Source organism: Solanum stenotomum, chromosome 9 (genome assembly GCF_019186545.1).
Source record: "Solanum stenotomum isolate F172 chromosome 9, ASM1918654v1, whole genome shotgun sequence".
Lineage (NCBI taxonomy): Eukaryota > Viridiplantae > Streptophyta > Magnoliopsida > Solanales > Solanaceae > Solanum > Solanum stenotomum.
Window position 1 is genome coordinate 14983470 of NC_064290.1, and position 20561 is coordinate 15004030.

At 32.9% G+C, this 20561-nt stretch overlaps 1 protein-coding gene and 1 long non-coding RNA gene across 2 annotated transcripts; both read right to left on the bottom strand.

Annotated features, from left to right (window-relative positions):
* Positions 1 to 10195: 10195 nt before the first annotated feature.
* LOC125876411 (uncharacterized) lies at positions 10196 to 11121 on the bottom strand. The gene is made up of 3 exons (XR_007447488.1): positions 11078 to 11121; positions 10844 to 10981; positions 10196 to 10324 (listed from the first exon to the last, which is right to left on the bottom strand). It is a non-coding gene; the product is annotated as an uncharacterized LOC125876411 (long non-coding RNA).
* An 815-nt stretch (positions 11122 to 11936) lies between these two features.
* LOC125876403 (pentatricopeptide repeat-containing protein At3g60050-like) lies at positions 11937 to 14893 on the bottom strand. Its single transcript, XM_049557588.1, has 2 exons — positions 14462 to 14893; positions 11937 to 13344 (listed from the first exon to the last, which is right to left on the bottom strand). The coding sequence occupies exons 1-2, from the start codon at positions 14841 to 14843 to the stop codon at positions 12113 to 12115; spliced, it is 1614 nt and encodes a 537-aa protein (XP_049413545.1). The 5' UTR covers positions 14844 to 14893; the 3' UTR covers positions 11937 to 12112.
* Between the last annotated feature and the right edge of the window lie 5668 nt (positions 14894 to 20561).

Here is a 20561-nt window from a genome sequence, read left to right on the forward strand (position 1 = left end):
GCTTGTTTGTACGGATACACCTTAAAGTAGACCCAATCCCCTACAACAAAATGCCTCTCACTTTTATGAGAATCTACCTATTGCTTCATTCGGAGTTGAGCTCTATGCAAATGATGCTTAAGTAGTTGCAACTTAAGTTCTCTGTTCACCAAGGTAGTGTCAACTTCGGCAGAAGCTGATTCACCAGGTAAGTAAGGGAGATGTAGAGGGGGCGGCCTGCCATATAAGGCTTTATATGGTGTGGTTTGTATGGTTGAATGGAAGCAAGTATTATACCAATACTCAGCCATAGGCAAACAAGCCAACCAATTGGAAGCATCATCACTGCAGTAGCATCTTAAGTAGGTTTCAAGGCATCTATTCAACATTTTTGTTTGTCCATTAGACTGAAGATGATAAGTTGTAGATGTATGCAACAATACCCTTTGAAGAGTAAATAACTCCTGCCAAAAAGAGCTCAGGAACACAACATCTCTATCACTAGTTATAGCATCAGGTAAGCCATGTAATTTCACAATAGTATCCAAAAACACATGGGCGACTGATTGAGTAGTATAGGGATATTTCAGTGGGTGGAAATGACCATATTTGCTGAGTCTGTCGACGACCACCAGAATCACCTCACAACCATGAGATTTGGGAAGACCACCAATGAAGTCCATACTAATTTGAGACCACACCACCTCAGGAATAGATAATGGTTGTAACAACCCAGGGTAAGCAGCTAAATCAGATTTGTTCTTCTGACAAACATCACACCTTTGAATGAAATCCTTCACTTCTGTTCTCATATTCTTCCAATAAAATAGTGTCAACAATCTCTTGAGGGTAGCTTCTACACCTGAATGACCTCCTAGAAGGCCAGCATGCCATAGGGACATAATGTCATTCCTTAAACTCTGCACCTTGCCAATCACTAGTTTTCCTTTCCTTCTTAATTGGCCTTGCAACCAAGTAAACTGCTTTTGAGAGTCAGGACTAGCTTGTAAATCTGCAATCAACTATGTAAGCTCTGGGTCTGAGTGCCAACTATCCACAATAGCTTGAAAGAGATCAGTGTTGGTTGGGGAAATCACCAAAGCATGTAACTCAGCCCCGGTAACTCTCGACAGTGCATAACGACTTTGTTCTCAACTCCTTTTTTGAACTCAATAGAATAGTCAAATGGCATCAACTTTGTTAACCATAATAACTGTGAGTTTGTGTGCAACTTTTGTTCCATAAGGTACTTCAAAGCTCTTTGATCAGTCCTTATAATAAACCTCTGACCTAACAAGTAATGAGACCACTTGTAACAGCTTGGACAATGGCCAATAACTCTATATCATAAACTCACATAGCAGCATGTCTTAGAGATAATGCCTTGCTAATAAAGGTTATAGGATGTCCCTCTTGCATAAGAACAACACCAATTCCATAACCACTAGCATCAATTTCAACAATGAAAGTTTTGTTGGCATCAGGTAAAGCTAATACAGAAGATTGAGTCAAAGCTTCCTTTAATTGCAAAAATGCCTCCTGAGCTGTGTGGTGCCATTTGAATTTATCTTTTTTAGTTAGATTAGTAAGAGGTTTACAAATAACTCCAAATCTCTGTATAAATCTTTTGCAATAACCAGCCAAGCCTAAAAAACCCCTTAATTGCTTAAGAGTAGTTGGGACAGGCCAATCCCTCACAGCTTGGATCTTTTGAGGATCGGTAGAAACACCTTCTGATGTGATAAAGTGAGCAAGGTATTCAATTCTATGGACACCAAAGAAACATTTGCTTTTCTTGGCAAATAGATTTTCAAAAAAACAGACCTCAGATGTAATATGTGTTCCTCCATAGTTCTACTATTTATTAGTATGTCATCAAAACACACCAAGACATGCTTCCTTAGAAAATTCTGGAACACAGTGTTTATCAAACCTTGAAATGTAGCTGGGGCATTTGATAAACCAAAAGGCATGACTAAGTATTCAAAATGTCCCGAGTGTGTTCTAAAAGCAGTTTTAGGCACATTCTCATTTGCCATTCTTAGTTGATGGTATCCAGACCTTAAGTCTATTTTAGAAAATATTTTAGATCCTCCTAGTTCATCTAATAGATCTTCTACAATAGGGATTGGAAACTTGTTCTTTATAGTAAACTTATTCAAGTCTCTATAGTCTACACATAGTCTCCAGGTGCCATCATTTTTGCCTACTAATATCACTGGTGATGCAAAAAGACTGCAACTAGGTTGAATGATCCCTTGATCCAACATTTGTTGTACAAGACCCTCAATAATATCCTTTTTCACTGAAGGATATCTATAAGGTCTCTTATTCATAGGTTCAACTCCAAAATGCAACATAATCCTATGATCAAATACACCTCTAGAAAGTGGTAAACCAACAGGTTCTTCAAATAATGCAGAAAATTCTGACAATACCTCTAGTAGTGCAAGGTCTTCTTCAAGATCTTTATCAGCTGCTACTTCTAATGTATGCCACTTGTCTTCATCACTTCCCTGAGGAATTACTTGAATCATACAAAGCTGAGACTGATTTCCAGAGTGTTTGGTCAGTTCCCCAGCACTAGGAGTTAACACTTAACTGCCAGACCCTTTGAGTAAATGCTTCCTTCCCTTGTACCAAAACTCCATTGTTAAATTTCTGAAATTCAACTTGATATCACCCAACGTTAATAGCCATTGGAACCCCAGCACAACTCCACAAGAACCTAAAGGTAATAATAGAAAATCAGCAGAAAACTCCGCTCCTTGTAGTAACCAAGTCACAGACGTCATCTTGTCCACCCGCATGCTACCATTTGCTGCGGCTACCATCTCAGGTTTAATAGAGTTCACTTCACATCCCAATTGCTTGACCAGATTAGGATCAATGAAGTTATGAGAACTTCTTGTATCAATTAATATATGTAATGCCATTTTTGAGTGATAATTAGTCACCTTCAAGGTTTTGAATCCCAAAGACCCATTTAACACATGCATAGAAATCTCCATGTGTTCCACAGGTGGTCCCAACTCTAGTTATTTATTTTGTTCCTCTTGTAATTCTCCACCTTGTTCCTGCATTGAATCCTGCCCTTCTTCTAATTCTTCCATTTCCAACAGATACAACTGCTTGGAATTCTTACACTTATGCCCAGGCATGTACTTTTCATTGCAAAAGTAACATAATCCCTTTGCCCTTTTTTTCATTCATCTCCTCTATGCTCAAAGTTCTTCTATTTACTGCCTTAGAAAAACTAGAAGTATTTGTACCAGGTGTAGATAACAGAGGCTTATTGTTACCAATCCTTTGGTCCATGAATCTTTTTGAACCCATCTGAGACTAATTAGATATTGGCTGTCTCACAGCAATTAAGTATGCTTCTTGCATTCTTGCAGTCCTGTATACCTGTGATAAAGAAGTCGGATTGGTGATCTTCACAACAATGTTTTAGGATTTCTCGAGAAAACAGTTGGTACTGAAGAAGAAGAAGAATAGAAAGAGAGATTAGAAAGAGAAAAAGAATTCTGTATATTCCATATATGAATGTAACTGATGATTACAATGTCTATTTATAAAGAACTTGACTGACTTATTCCATCTAACACAAATCAGTTATAACTAACATCTAAGTAACTATTACTACACTGATTATTGTAGCTTAACAGTGTTTAACTAATTTTGTCAACTAACTTTTGAATTCCAAATTACTGTAACACTTACCCCATTTCCAATCCACCTTTATTTTATTCTCCATTCTCTAACTCCATCTCCAAACCACCTTTATTTTACTCTCCATTCTCTATATTTGGAGAGTAAAATAGAGAATGGGCACTCCAACCTCCCTCCATATTACTCTCTGTTCTTCATATTTAGAGTGAATAGTAGCTATTCATATTCTTTATTTCACTTTTTTAATATTTTATTATTATTTTGTATTATTTTCTAATAACATATTATTTTACATATAATGTCATTTATTAAATATCTAATATTACTAATTCTTTTTAAATGTAATATAATATTTTTAGAAATATATTATTTAACATATACTACTTTCATCCCGAATTAATAGTATTATTTTTTTTCCTAATTTTCGTCAACAATATAATTTGATTTTATCAATAATTTTCACTAAAGAATACACAAATTAAAATGATAAGATGAAAAAATTTAATTTAAAAATACAATATATAACGTGATAATTTAAATACAAGATAACAATACAATACATAACATAATAATTTAAATACAAGATAACAATACAATATATAACATAATAATTTAAATATAAGATAAAATGCAATACAATACATAACATAATAATTAATTAATCACAATAATAATTTAGTAATCCAGTACGTCGTTTCCAGATTTAACTCTATTCGAAAAAAAAATTAGGGTATCATCCAGAGAATTGTTGCGATTGTGGTTGTGATTGTCGATTTCTTTTTTCAATTATACGTTGTTGTTCTTGTTGCATGTAATCACATGAAACAATAAAACAATAATGGAATTATGATATGATCTAGAGAATTGTTGTCGATTGTGGTTATGTTATTTAGAAATTTAGAATAAAATATAATTTTATATTAAATAAAAATTTGAAAAATATAATTTTATATCACATGAAAATTATATAAAGTAATTATTTGGGAAAAAGAAATAAAGGATTTATATTACGAAGAATGAAATATAAATAATAATATAATATTGAGGAGAGAGAAAAATATTTTTTTTAGAGAGTAAAATAGAGAATTGAGTTGGAGTTAGTTGTCTGAAAAAAATAGAGAACTCTATATTTGAAGAGTAAAATAGAGGGTTGAAGATGCAGACCATCTCCAACCCATCTCTATTTTACTCTATATTCTCTATATTTGGAGAGTAAAATAGAGAATGGGTTCTCTAAGCACTCTCTATTTCACTCTCTATTCTTCAATTATAGAGAGGTGAATAGTTTGGAGAACTACTATTCATCTCTCTATTTTAGTTTTTGATTATTTTAATATTATTTCTATTATACTACTAGTTAAATCATTTGTTATTATTTTCTAATGTACTATAACATCTAAAAATATATTATTAACAAGTTACTACTCACACCCACATTAATAATTTTTCTATTTTTTAAAAAAAAATTGTCACTTTAAATATGTAATTGAAAGTTATTTTAATTTTATTTATATTATATAAAATTATTAATTAAGTCTCTAATATTTGTAATTATTTTCTAAGTAATATAACATCTAAACATATTATTGATAAGTATACTACTTCCATCCCGAATTAACAATTTTTCTAATTTATTTTTTGTCATTTTAAATATGTAATTTAAATTATAATTATTTTTCATTATGAAGTATGCACAAAATTTACATGATAATTCAAACAACCTACTTTTATGTTATATTGATAAATTATTAAACTACACTTTTTAATGAGCATGAAAATATTTGATGTTATAGTTCAAAATGGAAGAGGGGAAGTAAATTAGTACGGAATAATTGGATATAAGATGAAATTGTTAATTTAAACAATTTTTAGCTACACCTAAAAAAATAAGGACAAAAATTGTTCATTTTGACTCCGTAATATATTAATAGAGCATTTATGAGTGTAACATAATAGTCTTGAAAGTTGAGCATTTACGTAAAATTTAAAATAATTTTACAATGATATAATATTTATGATGTTTTCACTTTTATTTGAATTGTTCGTTAATATGTATTATATATAATATTTATTGCAATTTATGTTATTTAGATTAAAATATAATGTTATATTAAATAAAGAATTTGAAAAAAAATAAAATTTTGTACTCCCTCCGCCCCATTTTATGTGGCAACATTTGACCGGGCACGGAGTTTAAGAAATAAATGAAGACTTTGAAATGTTTACCAAATTGCCCTTTAAAAAGTAGACTTTTTTTCTCTCTCCTCATAAATGTATTGGAGTATTATTTTAAGATTAAATGGGACCAACAAGGATAAAAGAGGAATTGTACTTTTATAAACTTGTCATATAAGAAAATGTGACATTTTTTTTGGGACTGACCAAAAAGGAAATGTTGCCACATAAAATGGGACAGAGGGAGTATTACATAGAGTGATTATTTACCAAAAGAAGAAATGATTTATATTATGAAATAAGAAAATAAAAATGAAATAGAAATAATAATATAATAATATTGAAGAGAGAGAAAAAGATTATGTTTTAAGATTAAAATAGAATAGGATTGGAGTTGGCTGTCTAAAAAAAACAGAGAACTTTATATTTTGAGCATAAAATAGAGGATGGGTTGGAGATGCCCTCATTTAAGCTCAAGTCTGTCTCAGAAGTCTTCCTAAAGATGAAAAATGCCCTTCTGCTACATAGTTTACATCTGGTTGTCAACTTTATCACAGTAAACCACAACTGGAATTATGTCGAGCCCTTCCTGAAAGCAAGCACCCAATACCATGTAAGAGCAAAAATCTTCTGCTAAATAATGTTGATGGAGGTAAAAGGAGTAGTAGAGGATCAGAACTAAAAGTTCAGAGCTACAGTTGGAAGAGAAATTGAGTATGCTATATAGATTCAGAAAGTAGTTTCCAGAAAATTCAAGGAATACCTCAAGTAATCACCATCTAGGCCTGCAACAATTACAGTCCCATCAACACCAGCAGCATTGCAACAGAAATCATAAAGACTCATCAAAGAACTGAGCTTCATCAATGCTAATCACATCCACCTACCATGATATGGAGTTACTAGGCAAGGAGAAAAAAACATTACTGAGCTAATAAAAGTTGCAGAACTCGTTTTGCGACTACTGCTCTGTCAATCTAAAGTAGAAAGTGAGTTGCAGAGCTTAAGTTTGACCCTCACCAAAGTGCCACAACACACTGACACATATTGCATCAATATATCGAATATGAATATCAATGTAACAATCAACTGCACTTTTCCATCCTTCACAAGGATTAAATAGAAAAGGAAGCATTTAAAAACACAGTTACAATCAGCTGCACTTTTCCATGCTGATTACCAAGTAAAGCTACACAAAACAAGACTCAACTTACCTTATCTGGGAAAAAAGAGTAAACGTCCTATACTCCTATTTGTGACCTCATGCACCTCTTAGCTACTCCCTTGGTTTCAATTTGTTTGTCTTGTTTTGACTTGGCTCAGAGTTTAAGAAAGTACATAAAACTTTTGAATCTTGTGTTCTTAATCTAAAGCTATGTAGAATTTACTAAAATTCCCTTTAATTTTGTAGTCTTAAACATGTCATGTGAAAAGTTAGAATTAAAAAGTTACCAAAAAAGGAAAGAGACATTCTTCTTTAAACGGACTAAAAAGGAAAGTTAGACAAGCAAATTGAAATGGATGGAGTATTAAGCTAAGTAAAAATGACAACGTACTCGCAAGATATTTTTTCAGACTCTAATATAGACAGTAGTTTTAAGCTCATGCAGCAAGTTCTCCATTCTGTTGGCTCTTTTCTGATAAGAGTCTAGCATTCCATTGAATCCAAAGATCATAAACAGAATGCAAAGGAAGGCTTTGAGTAGGACATTCTGAGGTTTTCTTGCTCCTTGTATTCCTGTGTATCCATTGCCATTCTCCCAGTAAATAAATTTTTAATTCCATTGTAGCCACTGCAAGGCATTTTTCAGGTCGTAGAAAAAACAAGAAGCAAAGGACACACATACCATCCACAGGTATACCCCATCTCATCAGCAGGTCCTGAGCTATCAACCTTCCCCATAGTGCTATCCATAGTATAAACACACCCTTAGATTAGCAGCATTGTGACACACTAAACCCCTCCCAGGGACATTGGTGACTTTACCTCTTTTAAAGCCCGGTAGGCGACATTAATATGGTACTTTCCCTGCCTGAAGAGTTGATTACATTTAGCTAGTACCTCCCAATGCTTCCTCATGTACGTCAAATTTAATATACGAATGTTGCAGTAACACGAAATTTTCACAACGTCCGATGAAGCCTATATCCAGTAGTTAACTGAGGAAGGTAAAAGTGAGGAGGCACAAGATATCTCTAGTTCATGAAGTTTGCATCCAACTATAATGTTAATATTATACCCAACAAATGTGTGCTGAAGAGTGCTCATTTTAACCAATTAGAGGTGCAACTATTATAAAACTTGTAATATACTGTTAGAATTATCACATGATCCATCATCAATTATCCAAGCTCAACACTTGCTAATTCGAAGCTCTGGTTAATTGAACTGTATTGGAGGTAAAAAGTAAAAACTAGTACAAAGACCATTGCTTTTAGGAATACAATCTAGAAATTCTCAAGGAGGAGCAGTTGTTTCACATCATTGAAATCTGTTTTCTTGCATTCGTAATCCAGATGCCATAAAATACTATTTCTTATTGGTGATTTCTATTTGTTGAAACCTCCTTCTGACATTGCTATTTCATTTAGAGATTAGTTTCTACTTCCACCTGTGTATTGTAGAATTCACGTGGACTACACAGTTTCGTTATAGGCATGCTTAAGCCTTAAGCAAGGCTCAAAACGTGTTGAGTGCAAACACTTTGGCTCGCTTAATGTACGCTTCAGTATCATCAAGGCCTTAAGACAGACTTATACTTTGCCAATGAGTCTCTCCTCAAGGGGAGACGCTAAACAATTGATATTTCATTTTATCGTAAAAAAATCAGTTTTTTTACATTTACTTCTTATTCATCGTTATAATTATTAGCCTTGGACTAATCATATATATTTACTTTTTTTTCTCCATTTGTCCTTTTCTCATTAAAATCTACGCCTTATTTGCACTTAAAGCCCCAACATACCTTAGAGATTTTCTGCGTTTAATAACACTGGGACTACATAATTAGAACATTTTAGATTTTCTAGTCTCATATTTTTTGGAGGCTCACGTGAAATCTCTTAGATCTGAAATTCATCTCTTGCATCTTGTCTCTCTTACAGTATTACATGGTAAAATTGAGAAGAACAACAACAAATCTAGCGTAATCCCACAAGTTGGGTTTGGGGAGGGTAGGAGTGTGTACAGACGTTACCCAAAGGCAGGGAGGTTGTTCACAAAAGACCCTTAGTTGAACAAACAGTGAAAAAAAAAAAGACATGGTAAAATTGATAAAGTATTTCAAAATAGCAATATATCCAGATACAAGGGGATGAGAAATAACAACACTTAATGGTGAGACCACTCAACTATGTGGAGATTTTAAGTAGAAACTACTAGATTTTAGAATGGATAAAGGTCCCACATTGGTTAGGGAATGGATTAACGGTCTGCTTATATGGATTTGAGCAATCCTTCCCTCATGAGCTAGCTCTTGGGATTGAGCTAGGCCTACATGTAATATCTTTACATGGTATCAACTCAGGTTCATCCCCATTTGGGTTTCCGAACCACGCTCCAGTTCTGGGCGTGGAGGGAGGTCTCAGAGTGGGTAAAAGTGTGGAGGGAGGTGTCAGAGTGGGTAAAAGTCCCACATAGGTTGGGAAATGGACAGACGGTCTGCTTATATGGACTTGGGCAATCCTACCCTCATGAGCTAGCTTTTGGAGTTGAGTTAGGTCTAGGTTTCATATCTTTACAGAAACAAAAGTAGAGATGGAAAAAAGGAAGAGGAAAGAAGAGACGGCACGAAATGGCTATGGAGAAGAAAGAAGAAAAGAAAAGGAACAGAAGTCTAGGGCTTTTGTTAGTGAGGGTATTGTTGGAATTAGAAAAAGATATATGGGATAATTGTTGATCAAACAAAAACAATTTTTAAGCCAAAAAGCCTAAGTAGGGTTGCCCAACTTAAGGCTTATTTTAGCTTAAAAACCAAATGCTTTAAAGTACTCTTTAGCTTTCCCAAGTACTCAAATAAGCTAAAAAGAGCTTAGAAGCTGGTTAACCCAGATTTTAAACCCATCCAAGCACCCTCTTATCTACACTTGAAACTTCCTTTTTCTCTTAAAAAGTAAGGTTAAACAGAATGGTAGTCATTTTATTTTATTTTTTTTGATAAAATAAACAGAATGGTAGTCTTTTTAGGTTGCAATCGATTATTAGATATTTTTCCCAAAGAGAGCTGCTGAAAAAAATACAAAAACATCAAGAAAATGTCTGGAGCTTCAAGAGAGCATACAAAATCGAGAAGTCATTTCTACAGCCAAATATATCACATACTGAAAGGATAGAGAAATTAATACTTTACACTTTCTTCTATAAAGAGCTGTTAAATTCCTATACACCTTCTCTCTTTACTTTGTAATTGTACGAAGTTTCGAAGGACCTTGTCATCACATATTCACAAACGTCACAGCCACAATAGTGTACAGACCAGAAGCAGGACTCTAGCAAAACCTGGGACAAGAACAGGGATAATTTTGGTGTCAAGTTTTTGAAAACCTCAGAGTATCTGATAGATAATAAGAGCATGGAGAATCAAAGTTACCTATTATTATTTGCTTATTCATCCGCTTAACAGTTTAGAAAAGCAAGCACTATACTGCTATGTAAAAGAAAACTTGCAAGAACACAAAGACTAAGTTGTGCAAACTCTTCACTTTCGATGCTGCTACCATATTACATTCTCCAAAATTAAAATACACTAATTTTGGAGAATCCGACATGCACCCGTTGACATTTTTGAAGAGTCCAAGCAACATAGCAAAGACTAAGTTGCGCGGACTCTTCACCTCTGTTGCCACACCCGTGTCAAATTCTCTAAAAATACACAAGTTTTGGAGAATCCGACACGCACTCGTTGATATTTTGAAGAGTCTAAGCAATGTAGCACAAAGAGACGGTATGAATAAGGATTTAAAGTATATATCCTTAACAACAATTAGAGGATAAGCCTGCAGAAGAACTGTTCTGTACCTTTGCTTTCCAGAAGCAAATAATAGTGTGCTCCACAGGGAGCCGAACATAATCTTCAAGATGAACTCCACTTTCTAAGAAGGTGCAACCTCTATTTTTTCAATTAACCATGGCTTCCTGGCCTCCCAGAAACCACAGCTGCAGTATGTAAATATTCCCCCAAGATTTGCTCAATCCAGTAGTGAAAACAAGAGGCATCGTGAAATTGGAACTGATGTAGAAAAAGAAAGTTACATTTGCTTGTAATAATTGAGAAGAACCAAAATCCAAAAGGAAAGCATGCAGGGCAGGTGGCCAAACCAACTGGGCTACACTGACCAATTCTATTTGTTAAAAAAAAAGAGTAGAAGATTTGGTCAATGAGACCCTCCCCCCCCACCCCCCCCCACATTCACACTACTTTTTATATATTATAAACTACACAGTTTAAGAATCAAGGATGCCACAAACAGCGAAGAAAAAAGATAAAAAAGAAGTATTCCACATTGGAAATAATTGCAAATGACAAGGCAAATTTAACCATTTCCTTACATCTGAGCATGGACAATCAATCAATCATAATCAGGATACTCCAAAAATATAAATAAAACTGAAAACAAAGGCCACTCAAATCATAATAAGGAAACCATGTCTGCCTGCTCCAGATAAAAAAGGAAAGGAAAAAAGAAAAGAGGCAGAACATAGATAAATTTCACATAAGACAGGGACAAAGAGTTCACCTTTGCAAAAAAAAAACCTGACCAGCAGTATTGCTAGACATGTTGCGTTCTTATTTCCTCTGTATCCCTATGTGATTAATTAGGTTTCTTGGCCTTAAATGTATATCAATGCATATATACATTCAACAAATTAGAGGATGGTAAGTGGAAACTACAGAGGCAAGAAGGTGAAGAAAAATACTTGAGCAACAAAATTGCACAATATAGATACTAAAAACTGACAATTAGCCAAAAATCCATGGAGCTGAAGTTGACAATAAAGAGAAAATCAAAACTTGGGAGATGTAACATAGGTAATGTTGGTGGAGACTGAGGAGAAGCGAGACAATGTCAACGGCAGAGGCCACAGAGGTTGAAGGTAACACCGTGAAGACAATCAGGAAAGCTGATATAGGATTGAAGTTGAAAACTAAGAGAGGTATTGTATGCAGAGCAAAGAGTGAAACAGGAACTTACAACTAAAATATTCTTCGGTCACCTTTTCGGTTAAAATCAAATTATGCACGCTCCTAATCTTTCTTCCGCAGACGAACCAGCTAGAGAGATGCATTTAACCTCGGCATGGGACAAACGAATTGGATAAAGAATTGTTAGCTTTTGTACTACAATAGAAAACCGAGTATTTCATCCTAAGATCTCGAGCTAAACTTTTCCTTCTAGTCTTCCTTAGCTGCTTTACAATTTTGATGAAAATTCCAAAGTCTGGCTTGAGACCCTTGTCAATCATTTCATTGAGAATGTTTTGAGCAGCCATAATGTCTCCTTTCTTCTGATTAAGCCTCACAAGCAAGCTGTATAGTGTATTTCCACAGTGGTTATACTTGGCACTCATGTCAATCACATACTTATATGCTTTCTCACGCTCTCCTGCTTCAAGCAAAACTTTAAGAAATGCAGCATGAGTAGTAGAACGTGGTTCCACATTCACATTTACCATCAAATTCATAAATGCAGAGGCAAACTCAACCTGACCACGACTAGATGAATGATATACTAAAGTTTCAAAAGTAATTGCATCTGGATTGAGACCCTTATTTCTCATTTCTTCAAGCACAATACGCACATATTCCAGCTTATCATTCTTACACAATGAGCCAAGCAGGTAGTTATATGACTTGGTATTAGGAGAACAACCAAATTCAGACATCTCTTTGATAATTGCTCGTGCTTTTTTAATTTGGCCTGCCTGACACCTTTTACGGATCAAAATATTGTAGCGAGAAGCTGTTCTTTCAGTGATCTCTATTACAAATGTTGCCATTTCAAACAAGTCCAAACAACAAAACATCTCGATTAATCCACAAACACCAGAACCACAGCAGGATCCTCCAACCTCATTTAACATATCAACCACTTTCTTTGTTGAATTTATCAATGAATCCTTACAAGATCCAAATACAGTTAAGAACCCAAAAGCCTTGTCGGTTAAACAAGTTTTTTCAGCCTTAAACTCCTCCAACAAATAGAACATTGTTTTATAGTCATCTAACCATCCACAATTACAAATAATCAGACTATTGACATAAGCACTGCAGCGAAATTCAGGATGTGAGTCCCGAAGCCAATTAAAGAACTTCAATCCAGATATTCTTTGTTCATTCAAAAGGTCAAAAATCTCTACGACGCACTTGAATGATAGTTTTGAAGCCACCAAAATTAACTGTTGCCTCAAATCCTCCCCACCACCCTTGATTATCTCAATTATTTCCAAAACTTCTTCTGAATACACACTTACTGAGGGCTTTGTACTCTTTTTTATTGTCAATTCATCCATACAAGAACCTGCCACATTCTCAAACTTTTCAGTGTCACAAGAAAACATAGTTGGAGGTTGAACACAAACATCTAGAGCAAGGGTTCCACAACGATGGCCCAAACAAAATAAAATATAACAAGAAACTAAGCACCTTGGTCTCCAATACTGCATACATGTATGCACTATGAAAGATTCTTTCCTACAGGCTACAAATTGGGAATCAATCTGTTTGGAAATATCACACTAGACATTATTAAAGGAAGGCTCTTTTGAATAATGGATGAATCAATATTCTATTTTGAACGAGATCCAAAAGGAAAATTGGCCAAAGAAAGACTTTTAGGTGGTTCTGAAACTAACAACATCGTGTACTAAGCTGAATTGGACATGTCTGAAGGAGTAGCGTGAAATGACGTGACTGGAGAATACCAACTTGAACGAGTGAGGTAAAGAAAAGTGTTTACCATTTTAGCTATTGCCTGGCTGATGCAGAAAAGACTGGGAATTGAGTCATGTCAAGCATTGTGAGTTCAACATTGCAACTTTTTACTCAAACAAAAATTATTTTACTCCTTCACTCTACTGCTGCTAGGAGAAAGCTTAGGTGGCCACAATGGGTGAATTCTCCCTAAACACGGGTGGCTACACAAGAACTGCAGAATGTATTATTTTAACTTAGACCATAAGGTTTGAGCAAATAGCATTTACACTCTCTGGAATCTAATCTCTTTTTAGCTAAACTTTGTCATAATATGTACTGTTTCAAGTATGAACGTCAGAATAATGCAGAATGATATTGAACTTATCTTCACGATTAACCATGTTTATTAATGTCTTTAACTTGGGGAAAGAAATGTTCTTGGTTAAGCTAAACAGGAAACATAAAATAACATGTTTACCTAAGTAGGCTGCTGACCTATCAAGTTTGGAGCATGACAATTTAGGCTAGTCACCACTCACCACTCAACACTCAACGAATAGTGCACCTTTTATGAAACAAATGGGAGTAAACATACAAGACTTTACAACCAAACCATAAAGCACAAATCTTTTACAGTGTTCTAAGATGAAAAATAGGAAGTAAAAAATTGCACCTTTTAGGGTAAAACAATCTGAAATAATCTTTAAAAAAAAAAAAACTACCTTTAAGAACCTCATTAAGAGCTTTCTCTTCCAATTGAAGAAACTTTTTCTCAACTTTAAACCCCTTCATTTCAGCTCCTACCCTAACCTCTTCTCCAACATCAAACAGTCGTTCTTCTTCCCCCTCCACATCAAAACTCCAAGGTTTATACCCTAGTTCTTTTGCCCAAGACCCATCATCAAGAACTTGGCTTTCTATTCCCTCATGGTCCGAATCTTTGCCATTGTTGTTACCTGTGGAGAAGAAACAGGAGTTGTTGGGTAAGAAATGTGAAAATGAGGGTTTAGGGGAAATGGGTTTGGGGTTTAAGACATGGGTGTTGGGGGAAAGTAGGGTGAACAGTCGGAGATGTAAGGATTTGGAGATAAAACGAGAGAGCATTGTAGAAACAGAGGAATAGGAAAAGGTGCTGAAAATGCCTAATTTTATGGATCACATAACTTTACTACCTCTAGCTATACATGGCAGCACTAATAATCCTTAAATTTCAACCTTTAGCTAAACATGGCAGCACTAATAATCCTTAAAGTTTCAGTGCCAATGCTCTCACTGATTTAGATCCCCTCCGCTATTAGGGGTCGTTTGGTTTGAAAATGAGTTATGATGGGATAAGTTATGTTGGGATAAGTTATGTTGGAATTAGTTATGATGGGATAAGTTGTGTTGGGATTATTTTTTATTGAGTGTTTGGTTTGTTGTATTCAAAATAATAAATTTTAAAAATAATTTATTTGTTTACAAAAATGTCCTTCATTAATGTAAAAAGTGATATAACAAAAGGGTTGAAAGAGACATTTTTGTCATTTACCTATTTTATCCCGGGATAAGTTATCCCGGGATTACTATACCACCCAAGGAGAGGGATAACTTATCCCGGTACTAATTATTAATCCCGGGATAAGTTATCCCGAACTTGCCAACCAAACAACAAAATAAGCGGTACTATAATTTAATCCCGGGACTATTTGGTATTATCCCTCACACCAAACGACCCCTTAGTGTATTAAGTATTGTTCAGTACAAGTCACATGATTGATACTTCCACGTACTAAAAGTCTTCCCTATCTTGTAATGTATTAGAGTCTGACTAACAACTTGTTTTAGTCATGATATGAAATTATGATTGAAATTAAAATTTTGTTTGGACATGCGATTTAAATTTTTTATATTATATGTTTTTCATAAATATAAAAATCTCATAAGTTATAAAACTATAAAAATTGTCTCAATTCTTTATATAAATTTACCAAATAAATACAAGTTTATTAAATTGCATAATACACTATCACAGAGATATTATTAAAAAGTACAATATTTATTGATCAAATTTTAATTCAATTAGAAAAAATTAAAGATAAGTTGTATGGTGTACTAATCTTTAATATAATCCTCTCATATAGTACCAACAATCTTCTCACGTTGAACTTGCATTACTCGTTCATATGATTGAGAAGACAAACCAACATTGTTACTTTGAGTCATTTGTTGGTCAATTTAATTGGTAATTATATTTGATAAAAAAATAATGAGTTTGTTGGATATAAATGGTAAAGTAGAAATTGATTTGAAGTAATAATAATAAATTCTATATTAGTGAAAATAGTCATTATATGAGATATAAATGATATTAAAAGTAATGATATGAATTATAAATATTATTTATGTATGAAATAAATGGTTAGTAGATATATATATATATATATATGTGTGTGTGTGTGTGTGTGTGTGAGGTTGTTTTTATAAAATAAACTTGTGGGTCAATTTTTAAAGGAAAAACTACATAGCTAGACATACTTCACTACCATATATACTTATTTTACCTCTAGTTTAAAATAAGGGAAAATTGTATAAAATAACAAACTATTAATTAAAAATAAATGTTATAACCACAGTTTTATTTAATTCTAATTTGTAGCAAAAATTTTGTCATTCGACTCTCCCCCTTGAATCTCGTTCGCCACTCTCCCTCGCCTCTCTCACTTTATACAAACACAAATGTAATTGTGTTGTGTTTGTATAAAGTGGAGAGAACTGTAATACAAGTACAAATACATATATCTTCGTCCTATACACTTATAATTATACAAATATAAATCTTCCTTTGCCTAGTTTTCTTTTGTCTTTCTTCTTTTCTCGCTTTATACAAACACAAATTATACAAAATACAATATATAATTTGTGTTGTATAAAGCGAGAAAGAGATTTTATATACAAATACAATTGTTTTAACTTGATTCAATTGTATACGAAATTTTATGCAGATATACAAACACAAAGAACATATACATATACAAACGCAATTTTCATAGACTCAGACACCCGATTTATACAAATCACCACGATTTATACAAATCAGATGTATACAATTTTATACAATCAGATGATGCCTACGATTTTATATAGATTTGATGCTCTATAGCAAACTATGTTTGCTATGGAGCACAAATAGCAAAACTGTAGTTATAGAACGTTAATATGATTTTTATGTTTGCTAAACCAAAAATTTACTCTTAAAATAATTACACATAATACCACTTTTAATATTTATACCATATATTTTAAAAGATTTAATCAGATACACAAATTCTTTAAATATGATATTGAATAATTATCTTAAAATTTAAACTCCTTAATTAATGATCCATTAGCAATTCAAATTACTCTCACATGAATCGTTTCCCTTCCTTAATCTCATTACTCATATGTATCCCCCCACCCCACGTCCTTCACCCACATCCACCATATCTCTCTTCCTTTAATCCTCTCAATACATGTTTGCATTTTCAAATTTTAAAACTAAATCCCTTAAATATGGATTTTGCAGATTTGTTTAAAAGTGATACTATTACCCCGTGTTTAATATTGATGGATGAATTTCTTTTGTTGATATTTTAATTGATATATGACTTCTGGATCACAATTACAATTGCATTAAAGAAATACCACAATGGAAAGGAGAAAAAAATGAAACAAAATGCATATTCTGCCCATTCTCTGAGTGTTGTGTGAGAAAAATCGTAACAAACCTCCATGTATTCAAAAAAATCAGTATTTGTTTTGTCGATTGGTGGTGGCAAGGGTTACGTAAGTTACTTCGAATTTCTTTTCTCTGTTTTATTTCATGTTTCCCCTAATTAAGCTGAGGCGATATGCATATTATTGTGCCCTAGTTTGTTTGTTGTTTTTAAGAATCTTACTATTACTATTGCTGTGAAATTCACTCATATTACATACATCTGACACATTTATGAATATGAATAACTAAGTACTTTATTCACTCTCATACAAATACTCTATCGTCGTGATTTTCTCCTAAATACACGCGTTTAAGTTACATTTCATATTTAGATACACATAATTAGATGTATATACTTACTATGTATATGAGATACATATTTTTGAATATAACAAATGAAATTGATATTTGATACAACAAATTATTCATATAAAAGATACATAAATAATATGAAAAAATGGTCCAAAACCACTCCAACCTATACCCGAAATCTCAACTACACACTCTAACTTTACGGGTGTCCTATCACCCCCCTTGGACTAGTTAAAATGAAATAAATAACTCCTGAAATGCTGAGTTGGCACAAAGAGTGCATTCAAGTGAACTGCCTATTTTTTCTTTTTTATTATTTTTTTGATAGTTTTTTCTCTTTCTTTTTTCATTGTTTTCTTTCTCTTTCTTATTATCTAAACTATTTTCTTGATCTAAATTTTGTCATGGTTGGAGTTCGAAGATTTTCCGGCAACCTTTTGGAAATTCATCTCCTAATTAATTCTTAATCTTTGTAAAGAATTAATTTGTAATCTAAACCAATCCATCAAACTTTTTCTTCTCTTGATAAGATTTTGTCTTTACAAAACAATGTTCTTAACTTTTTGAAGAAAAATACTTCTTTTTTACTATTGAATATAAATTCAACTACTTTATATACTAAAGAGGGTTTAGATTAAATTTATTTGTTATAGAAGATTAAACTTTGTATTCAATTCATTGACAAGACAACAAATATTTTTTGGGTTAAAACTTTGAGCAGGTGAAGAAAGTGAAAGAGTTAATGGTGAAGAGATGGAAGGTGATAAAGGCGGAAACCAAGGATCAGATCTCTATTCAAAATCCGCCGCCGCGTTCATCATTTTCTTAAACTCCTCAAAAATCATTTGGCTTCTAAATCTCTATTCAAAATTCCTCATCTGTTTTTGAAAAAAAAAACTCCTATAACTAAGAGATAATGAGGAAGTTAACCTGAAAGGATTAGATCATAGTTTATCCCTAGTAAAACATTTAGGGGTTGTGGAGGTGGAGGGGGAGATGGTGGCGGTGATATCGATTTTCTTAGCGGCGGGGTTGAAGAAAAGGATGGAGGAGGCGGCATGTCTACATTTCTCTACAACTACTCTAGGTAATTAAATCTTCAACAAAAAAAATAAATTCTCCCAAGTTGGATTCAAATCCCTCAATATTATTTTAAATCGAAACTTTCACAAAGAATTAAGGTTGAAAAATAATTGAGGAAGAAAGGATAAATAAGAAGGAGAAAAAATAATTTAAAAAGATTAATTGGTGAAAAACGTGTGTCAAGTGTGTGTTTCACCACAAGACACATGAGTGGTTATAGCGTTTTAAGGGGTTATTTATTTCATTTTTAAATAGTTCAGGGGGCTGATAGGACACCCGTGAAGTTGGAGTGTGTAGTTGAGATTTCGGGTATAGATTGAGGGGTTTTAGACCATTTTCTCAAATAATATTAGATCATATAAATATATACATGAAATTAATATTAAATCATATAAATATATACATGAAGTTAATATCAGATACATATAGCAAATATATGAAATTAGTCCTAGATACTTCTATGATACATATGAATGTACTTGTATGATACTCATGTATCAATATTTAGTTTGTTTGATACATCATATATTGATAATAGATACATCAAATTAGTGAATTTATTATTTTGAAGAGTAATAAAATAAATTAATCAAATTATATGACCAAGATACACATGTTTTTGGCTTTTATTAATAATATTAATGAATTTATTATTTCAAAGAAAGATAAAATGAAATTAATTAAACATACATACACTCATTGATTTCCGCTTTATATTAAGAGATTCGATTAATTTAAATTTCCAGAATTAATTGTCCATGTATTCTGAAAATCCTTAATTACTCCTTCAATTAAGGAAATTAGTTATAACCAATTAATTTAAATAAATAAAATATGTATCTCAATTTTAAATTTCGACAAAGACATGTATCTCGCGGATTCTGACTCATATATCTTAAGAACGAAATATGGTAGAAGAAGTAATATTTGAACTATCGTGAATCTTAGTAATTAGGACCTAAACTTGTGGGATTTATATAGTTTGCCCATTTTTATATGTGAAATTCCCAAATCATGATTTTTGGAGAATTTGGGATTTCATCTCATGATATGAAATCCTGAGATGAAATCAGCATGAAATTACAGGTCCAAACACTAATTTTATCTCATGATTTCATATCGTGATTTCATATTGTATGTCCAAATGCCTACTAAATTTATATTCGCGCCGAAAAGTCTTATATTAAGACTTAAATAGACTTAGATTTATTTAACTTATATTAAATTCACTACCCTGATTTACTACTCCATCACAATCAATGTATAAGAATAATTTACATCTCCACAAAATGTGATGTGAGACTATTTTTCAATGAAAAATAACTTATTAATAAGAGTTGTGATGAAGTGGTAAGCATTTCTTCATCTTTAACCGTGGTCTTACCCAAAAAATCATATAGAGGAAAATTACCACATAATAAACAAATAAAATAACAAACTTTTGATAACCCTTGAACCTTAGACCCATTTGGCCCCCATTTGAAAAAAAATGGGAAAAATTTGAGAAATAGTGTTTGGCTATATAATTTGTCAAATATCCCAAGTTCTCAAATACTAGAAAAAACTAGTATTTGGACCAAGTTCTAATATTTGAATTTTTTAAAAAGGAATAATTATTTAAATAATATATTTTATTTGATTAATTATCCCTTTTAATGTTACTTTATATTTATTACCATTTATGACAT

Bases quoted from the DNA above. Each gene is read 5' to 3' on its own strand.
- LOC125876403 (XM_049557588.1), bottom strand. From the start codon at position 14,843: ATGCTCTCTCGTTTTATCTCCAAATCCTTACATCTCCGACTGTTCACC. The intron at 13,345-14,461 runs GTAGTTTTTTTT...AGAATGTGGCAG, and splicing joins TCTTAATGAGGTTCTTAAAG to GTTCTTGTATGGATGAATTG.